We start from the raw sequence: 9,086 nt of genomic DNA, 5'->3' as shown, positions 1-9,086 counted from the left end.
AAACCCAGGGCACCTGGGTGGCTCAGTCGGTTAAGCTGAGGAATCTTGATCTCAGCTCAGGCTTTGATCTCTGGGTCATGAGTTCAAGCCCCTCCTTGGGCATTAAGCCTACTTTAAAAAAAAAATGAAAAACCAAAACCGCAAAACCTTGTGACAGCCTCAAGGGCATCCTGTCTTTTAAATACAAGTACTACCTGTGGTGGTAATACTACATTTAATATTGGAGCCTAAAATTGTGAGGCAGGGAAGGTCCAGAGTAAAGATCCCTTTGGGTTCACAGCATTTCATAGGTCAGGTAGGCATCCCACTTGGAGTCCATTTTCCGGGCATAGAAAATTTGTTGCTGGTGCATCCCGGTGCTTTGTCAAGGTCACAGTGAAAGGAGGAGCAGCCCTGCAGGACTGGGCTCAGGAGGGCCATGCTCTTGGGGTGCCTGGATGACTCCGTAGGTTAAGCTTCCCACTTAGGCTCAGGTCATGATCTCGGGGTCGGTGAGTGGAGAGCCCCTCATCCGGCTCTGTGCTGACAGCTCAGAGCCTAGAGCCTGCTTCAGATCCTCCCCCTTTCTCAAAAAAAAAAAAAAAAAAAAAAAAAAAATAGGGGCGCCCGGGTGGCTCAGTCTGTTAAGTGTGAGACTTCAGCTCAGGTCATGATCTCATCGTTCAGGGGTTCGAGCCCCACATCAGGCCCAGAGCCTGGCGCTTGCTTCAGATTCTGTGTCTCCCTCTCTCTCTGCCCCTCCCCTGCTCATGCTCTGTCTCTGTCTCAAAAATAACTAACCATTGAAGAAAAATTTTTAAAAATAAAAAGATAAAAATAAACATTAAAAAAATTTTTAAGGGAGGGCCATGCTCTTGGCAACTGGGACAAGGAGTACAAAATTGAGTTATTTATTTACCTATCTATCAGAATCAGAAGCGTTTTAAATAAGCATCTTCTCATCTCAATTTTGAGTGAAAAGTACCTCTGTATTTAGCTTGAAATTGAATATTTACCTCCAGCCGGCGCTTTGAAAGAGTTTTTGCTCTGCTTGAAAAGCTTCAAATTGTTTTGAGGGGAAAAAAAAGGGACTCCTAATGTCCGTCAGGCTGGAGGGATGGCAACAAGATCCTAAAATTGACGAATCCGCCCTCCTCAGGGCGCTGCCCGGGGGAGGCGGCAGGGGGCGCCCTGCCAGCTCCTGCCCCGCCGCTCTTCCCAGAACTACCCCCCACCCCCCACCCCGCGCCCTCCGCTCGTCCTGACGTCCCAGGCCCCCGCCTCCTTCTCCCCAGCTTTCAAAGGGCGCTTGGGGGCTGCGGGGCTGGAGCTTCCGTCTGCAGCCCGGGGGCCTTGCCTTCACCTGCGGGCCGCCGGGCCACGGGTGCGCGCGGGCTCTTCCGGGTCCCGCCCCGCGCCCCCGGGAACAGGTGCCGGGACTGCTTGCGGCCTTTAGCCGCACGCGCGGAGGTGGGATCAAGGAGCGCAGGGCGGCCACATGGAGAGCGGCGGCGGGACTCTCCCCGCTGGGGCGCTTGGGGTGGCGACCGAGTCGCCACGGTGCCCGCTGCCGCCGGGAGCCGAGGCCACGGCGGAGCCCGACGGGGCGGCCGAGGGCGCTGGGAGCGGCAGCGGGGGCGAGGACGGGGACGCGCCGCGGCGGGCTCTGCGGGCAGTATACGTGCGCAGCGAGAGCCCCCAGGGCGGCGCGGCTGGCGGCCACGAGGCGGGGGCGCGGCTGTGCTTGCTGCGGGCCTGCGAGGCCGAGGGCGCCCACTTCACCTCCGTACCCTTCGGGGAGCTTGACTTCGGGGAGACAGCTGTGCTCGACGCCTTCTACGACGCCGGTGAGGCAGATGCCCCCTTCGCCCTTACCCCACGCCGCCTGCTTTTCTTACCCTGGCACACGCCATGGCCCTGGCCACCCCCACCAGCCCCGCTTCTCCTAACTTAACCACCAGCCTGCCCTGCCTTTCGGGAGGGGAGAGTAGGTAGCATTGTATCTTTTTACAGATAGGAAAACAGAAGCGACTGGCATTTAGCTTCGTTATTTTACAGTCTCCTTAAACATCCCTTAACCCAACAAACAGCCCATAAACTGGATGATGCGAAGCCCTCCTCCCCACCAGTTATCCAGTTTTTATTTCCTCCCTCTGGCCCTGTCCTTATAGCAGTGAGTGGGCCCCAACCCCACCTACACATTAGAATCACCTGGGTAACTTTTACACCCCACCCCCACCCCGCCCCATGCCCAGATTGTATCCCAGACGAATACCAGAATCTGAGGCCTCAGTAGTTGTTAATGCTTTCTCAGATGATTCCATTTTGCAGCCCAGAAGGGGAATCGGTGTGTTACAATTGAGTGTGTGTATATATGTGTAGGGACAGGTGCTCTTAGAAGTGCCCCAGTGTTCTTTTTAGTACTCTAATTCCTGCCCCCCCAAACACACTTTGACGGTGGGGCTGTGCTCTCCCACGTGTGTGACAGATCTATTTTATCCCATGGTGCACAAGCATTTGGGGGCTCAGGGTCTCCTCCGTTGCTGGGATGGGGCCCTAGATGTCTGAGCTCACTGTAATAAGCACTGGCGTGACATTAATAAGCCTTGGGTATCGTGCAATAATTACCTGGGAGTCCTTGTGCCTTGGCTTCTTCACTGATCAAAAGGTGGTAACGGTGCCTACCCTAAACCTAAAAGCATGTCGGAAGGTACAGGGAGAATTTAAGACGCTGGCCACACCACGCTGAAGCAATCAGCCAGATGTAGTGCCATCCATTCTCTGCCAGAGGCAACAGGGATCCGTTTTCTGCAGAGCAAATCCTCCCCGTCTGGAACAGGGGGCGGGGTGTCAAGCTTGTTCAAATAAAGTGGCCCCTGAGCCCGTTGAAGACACTCTCTTGACATTTCTGACCTCTCAGAGTGTACTCTTCAGCACAACGTCTTTTTAGAAAAGTGCTCAGGAGCCCACTTCACCCAGAACCACTCAGTTTTCTTGCCTTCTGTTCATTCTCCTCCGAAACTGGAGTTTGAACAGACTCTTCTCTGAAAGGGTAAATGTTCCTTTAGCCACTCAGCACAGCTGTACCCTCCTGCGTGCTGGTGCCAGCTCTGAAGATCAGTGTGCAGCGGCTTTATTCGGGGGGGGGGGGGTGTGTCTGTGTCTGTGACAAGCCTTCATCTACCAACAGGACCCCTTCTGGGTGGGTGTGAAAGTGAAGTCAGTCAGAAACTCTTTGGCTTTCGATTCCAGATCTACACAACAGGCACATTGCCTTCTCTTGCTCCGGGTCCTGATTCCCTAGAATTTTCTGCATCATGCGCTTCCTTTGGTTGACCTTGGCTTCATCTTTTTAAAAAAAAAATTTTAGTGTTTATTTTTGAGAGAGAGAAAGAGAGACAGTGCATGAGCAGGGGAGGGGCAGAGAGAGGGAGACACAGAATCCAAAGCAGGCTCCAGGCTCCGAGCTGTCAGCCCAGCGCCTGACGTGGGGCTCAAACTCACGAACCGTGAGATCATGACCCGAGCCGAAGTCAGATGCTCAACAGAGCGAGCCACCCAGGCGCTCCTTGTCTTTTTTTAAAAGTTTATTTATTTTGAGAGAGACAAAGACAGCATGAGTAGGGGAGGGGCGGAGGGAGGAAGGGAGAGGGAGAGAAACCCAAGCATGCTCCAAGATGTCAGTACAGACTCCGACGCAGGGCTCGATCCTACAAACTGAGATCATGACCTGAGCCGAAAACAAGAGCCGGATGGACACTCAACCGGCTGAGCCACCTGGATGCCCCAACCTTGGCTTGGTCTTGACTAAGTCGTTTCTCAGCACATCATTACAACTTATAAATATAACTTACGTATTTGTGTATAAATATAAATATATATGAATATAACATTGATATATAACAAATATGTGAATATAACATATTTATATAAGTTATATAAATATATGTAAATAGAACATGTAAGCTATATAAATATAACTTACATGTAAATATATATATAAATATAGCAATAAATTCTTTTTACAGGTTTGACAAAGGATGTATGCCACTCCACTAAGTGGGTTTATGGATTAAACGGACAGCCCCCTCACTCACCTCTCCTGGCTTCCTCATCTCTACCACTCAGACTTTTGATATCTCCACCAAAAATCATACACATCTTTCACTTTGGTTTCTTTGTAGAAGTTCTGTAAGCACGCTGTCCAACAGGTAGCCTCTAGCCACAGGTGGCAGTTTACATTTAAATGAGTTTAAATGCAGTAAAAGTCAGTTCCTTGTGGATACCAGGTGTATTTCAAGTGCTCAACAGGCACTGTGAAGAGAGCATTTTCCTCATCGCAGGAGGTCCCATATGGACAGTGCTGTTCTAGAAAAATGTTTGTGGGGAGGGGACCAATGGAGCTGTCCCAGATGTTTTTTAGGGAGGCTGGTAGGTGTGAAGTGTGAACACTTCCGGCCTCTTGCTCCCATAGCAAGGCGAAACCGGGTTGGGTTGGGTTTTCCTACTCCTGGTGCAGTTTTATGTGGTCCTGTGTGGGACTGGATCAGAGGTTCCAGATCACCAGTGCCTGGGTGATTTGGTGGGATATGAGAGAGCCCCAGGCAGGCCTTCATCCCAGGCAAGGACAGGTGATGCTGTGGGGAAAAACACCGCCATGGCCAGGAGTACTGTAAAAAACAAATCATAAGATCTCCGTAACATAAAATTTGCCATTTAATCATTTTTAAGTGTGCATTTCATTGGCATTAGGTACGTTCATGCTCTTGTGCGGCCATCTACAGAGAACTTTTTTACCAGCTCATACAATAACTCTGCTCCCCTTAAATAGTAACTTGTCCTCCCCGTGCCCCCTAGCTCCTGGTAACCACTGTTCTACTTTCTGTCTCTGTGAATTGGCCTGTTCTAGAGATTTCATAGAACTGGAATCATACAGTATTTGTCTTTTTGTGTCTGGCTTATTTCACTTAGCATAACATCTTCAAGGTTCCTCCGTGCTGTAGCACATACCAGAGCGTCTTTTAAGGCTACCGAATACTCCAGCGATTGCATACACCACGTTATGTGAATCCCTCATCTGCAGATGGGCTTTGGGTTGTTTCCACCTTTAGGGTATTCTAGATATTTCTGTGATGACCGTGGGTGTCTGAATACTTGTTCGTTTCTTCTTTCACTTTCTGTGGTATATGGTAATTTCATGGTTAAATTTTTGTTTTTTTGAAAAACATCCTGTTCACTTTGAGCGGAGGTGGTGGTCATCCCTATGTGCCTTTGGTCCATAGAAGGACTAATTTGTTTTATTTTTTTGAGCATCTGTTGTCCATCTTCAAAGTTGGGAGTCTTGAATTTAGTAGAACTATTGAATTCTTTGAGGGTCGATCACTCAGTTACTTCTAGTATTTGGAGAACAAAACAGGTGTTCTCTTTTTTCTCTAAAAGAAACCCCTTCTGGATATGCCTTGACTCCTTTTGTCTAAGTGCCCATTTATCTACTTGAACAGAATTCATAGTTATGGCTTGAGGTCCTTCTCTTGTGTGTGGAGTGTATTTACACGCAGCAGCCTTTTCTCCTTCTCAGGCTCGTGCTGTGTCTCCCTCTTGGAGGTTCTCCGTGCTTGTGAACATATTAGAAACCAAGAGTTCCTTCAAGAAGGAAATCTGTGTAACTCTGTCTCCTGCTTTCCCGCACATTTTGACCTGGAAATTCTATTCTCCTGGACTCTGTAGTTGAATCCGCTTACTGCGGTATCTGATCTTAACCTGAGATCTGGTTCAGTAGAATACATCGATCTCCTAGGAGTGCACCGTATTTTTGATGGAGGTTTACTCTCCAGGTAAACCAGGTGGTTAATGACCAATCTAAGTTAGAGCCTCCATGGTGAGTTAGCTAGTAACTGCTCTAATGACAGCAGCCCCTTTGATCGAGCCTGCCCCGGGGCACAAGTTCTCTTCCCACTGCTGTTGGGTTTGGCTCTGCCTAACTTGGCTCCTCTCTGAACCTCATTTAGTTGGTACTTTTCTGCCCCACAGGCCCAGCTTCTGAGGATTTTGTCTTCAGTTACTTTCACGGTGATTTTACACGTTGTGAGCTATTGCCACCTACGGCAAGAAGTCTTTGCGCTTCCTGAACATCGATTCAGAAGACCAAGGCCAGGACAGACGAGCTGTTTGACTTTGCTCTATCCGGATGACACCCCTTTTCTGGCTGGCTCATACAGAGTCATTTGGAGGATACCAAGCGTGGCAGAGATTGTTGGGTGACCAGGGATTCACGCTCCTAGTTGTTGCTGGGAAGTGGGGGCTACATTTTCCAGCCCTTTGAGTCTTGGGATGTGTAACTAGTTCTGGCCGATGAAATGGAATTACAAGTGGCATCTGTCACTTCTGGGCCCAGGTGTTAGCATAGCGAGTAGTCCTTCCCATACCTTGTGTCCCCTTCCTGTGGTCCCCACGGGAACCTTAGAGGCTCAGGGTAGACGATGGCAGCGGTGCACAATGGAAGGCCCCCAGATCCCTGAACCACTCTTGGAAGGATCACTGTTGGAGCTGGAGTGTTTACTTAGGAGTTCGCATAAGCAAGAGAGAAGCTTTTATTTGGTCAGGCTACTAAGATTTGGTGTGGGGGGTGTTTGTTACCGTGGTAAGAGTGCAACTTGGGTTATGAAAACCTAGCGCAGCTGCTAGGAAGTTGTCTCCAAGGTATGCCTTTCCAAGAGGAAGTCCGACTGCGTATTACCTCAAGTAGTGGATCGTCCCCATTCGTGACCGTGGGGCCCCACGCTGTGCTGCCGTGAGTGAAGAAAATAGAATTGAGATGCTTGGACCATCAGGTTAATACCAGTGGTGGGAGGACACGTTCTGGCTTTTTTCCTTGGTTTCACTGGTTTTGGAGGCCAGGTTATTTTTGCCTTTTGTATTAACTGATAATGCAGTGATTCTGTTATTTTCGAAGCTGACAGTGATATTGTGCTTCTGCCGAGATAGGATATGTAACGGTTTAACGTAAAGCCAGCTGTAGTCCCTTTTGCTGCGCTTTGTGTGGGTTGTGTCTAGCCTCTCCATCTGTGATGTTACTTGTGGATTCTTTATCAGCTTGGTGATAAAGACCAGGCCCTGCCAGCTTCTGTATACTCTTCCACAGTTCCGGACTTCCCTTGCGGTCAGCTGGGCCCTTGTGGTTAGTACTGGCCTGTGAAATGTGAACAACGCCAACACGTATCACTTCGAAAGAGAAGTTAGTGTGCCTCCTCCGTCTGTCTCTGCCTCTGTTATGGCAAACTCAAAGGTCATGTGTTCAAGATGGCTGTTAAGCCACTGAACTGGGGACTTGTCTTGTGGCACCCTAGCCTAGGTTACCCCGACTAATCCAGTTTGCCACGCATTGTGCTAGAAACGCCTGAATGCATCCCTCGGCTTTCGTGGACTTAGTCCACAGGTGTTTTGGCTTCTACTCAAGAGAGAGCCTTGAGGATGCCTTAGGCCTTCTTGTAATCAGGTGCATACTCTCCTCATCACTGTGGAAAATGCCAAAGGTTCTACGGAAGACAGGCGTGGGTTTAATGGTTGTAGAATGCGTACTTTGCGTGGCATCTCTACCTGGTCAGGCGACTGGCCAAATCGATTTCCAGTAGAATATAAGGGCAGTAGTTCCTTAAACTGTTGCCTTCTTTTAAATAAACACTGATGAGTGAAATCATCAATTGGGAGTCAGTCTTGGCCCCACCTTCTCGGTCATGGACGAATCCGGCCTATTGCTTCCAAAATAGTTCTCGGATCTGCTGGATGTCACTCTATGTGCCTCTGCCACCTTGGTACAGGCATTATCTTCTCTCAGCCAGGGTGCTGTTAACACCTTTGTCCCTGGTCTCTTAAGGTTGGGCCGGTCTTGGTGTGTTCCACCCCATGTCATCTGCTTGGACACCACTGTCCCCTGGCACCCTCCACCACCCTGCAGTCTTGCTTGGTCTCTTACGTCCTCAGCCTTCACATCTCCTTTCTTCAAGGAAGCCTTGACAGATTCCTCACCCTTACCCTCTCTCTGTCAGCTTTGAGCACACCGAGGTCTTCATTCCTAGTGAGTGACACAGTTGTGATTAAACGATTACTGATTTAATGATTGATCTTCTGTGAGACCTTGAACTTGTCACCCATAGGCAGCCAGATGCGGTTTTCTTTGCTACTCTTGGAGTGCTTCCTAGGAATATCTCTCTGGTTCTTTTTTAGAATAACTCTCAGTGGACACCGATGACACTTGGTTTCTCCTGTTGAGATGAAGCACAACTTATTTGGTACCCTCAAAAAGAAATCAGAATGTGGCTTCCTGTAAAAGCCATGTTGAATATGGTGGCCAGGCATAGATACAGTGCAGTTGTCACTTTTATTAGGAAATAAGATCCATCCTAATGACACACATCTGGATCTGAACCTTTCTCCTGAGTGGTACGTATCAAATAGAAGAGACCAGAACCACTCACTCTGGAGACACCGGAATGGAAAGAGTGGTTTGAATTGTGTTCTGGGGATACTGGTTCTTTTTATTTGTCCACATTTTCTACAGTGTATATTTTTTGTAATATAAATAATTTTATATTAAACAAGTGCAGTGGGAGATTCACGATGGGGTTATCAGAAGCCTCTTTTCTCCCTGCTGGAGACAGTGACGTGGCTTGCCCAGACCACAGTGGCTTTACTCCCAAGGACAAGGCTGCGTGAGTGCCTGGCTGGACCTCGGCTGTCTTCGGCTGGACCTGGCTTCTGGCTTGCCCTCGAGGGCCATTCGCGGAGCCTCTTTCCTTTCTGGCTGCTCTTACTGCTACTGACTCGGCATTGAACCTGCAACTTTCCTCCATGCTTAGTCACGTGGGCCGAGTGAAAGAAGGTTGCACCTGCAGCATTTCCTTGCAGCTGTGCTGATTGAGCCTTGAGTGTGTTTGGGGTAGATAAATACTCCTGGGCTGGCCTGCTACACTGCTGGCTCTCTGTTACTGGGGCAGAAGGTGTTTGGGGTTCCCAGCAGCCAGCTTACAAATAGATTTTTGGAATGCAAGCCATAAACTATTGTTCCAAGACTCTGTGTATCAGGCTTTGAGATAGGAGCTGTTTAAATC

General features: G+C 49.2%; 1 protein-coding gene across 1 annotated transcript in view; it reads left to right on the top strand.

Annotated features, from left to right (window-relative positions):
- The first annotated feature begins 1,243 nt into the window (after window positions 1–1,243).
- Window positions 1,244–9,086, top strand: part of MAP3K15 (mitogen-activated protein kinase kinase kinase 15) — a 123,483-nt gene continuing 115,640 nt past the window's right edge. The window contains exon 1 of the mRNA XM_049643553.1: window positions 1,244–1,826. Within this exon, the coding sequence (XP_049499510.1) occupies window positions 1,478–1,826 (349 nt within the window). The 5' untranslated portion in view covers window positions 1,244–1,477. The remainder of the gene's footprint in view (window positions 1,827–9,086) is intronic.

This window comes from Panthera uncia, chromosome X (assembly GCF_023721935.1).
Source record: "Panthera uncia isolate 11264 chromosome X, Puncia_PCG_1.0, whole genome shotgun sequence".
NCBI classification, from domain to species: domain Eukaryota; kingdom Metazoa; phylum Chordata; class Mammalia; order Carnivora; family Felidae; genus Panthera; species Panthera uncia.
The sequence above is the reverse complement of the archived record's forward strand: the minus strand, read 5'-3'. Positions and strand labels throughout refer to the sequence as shown.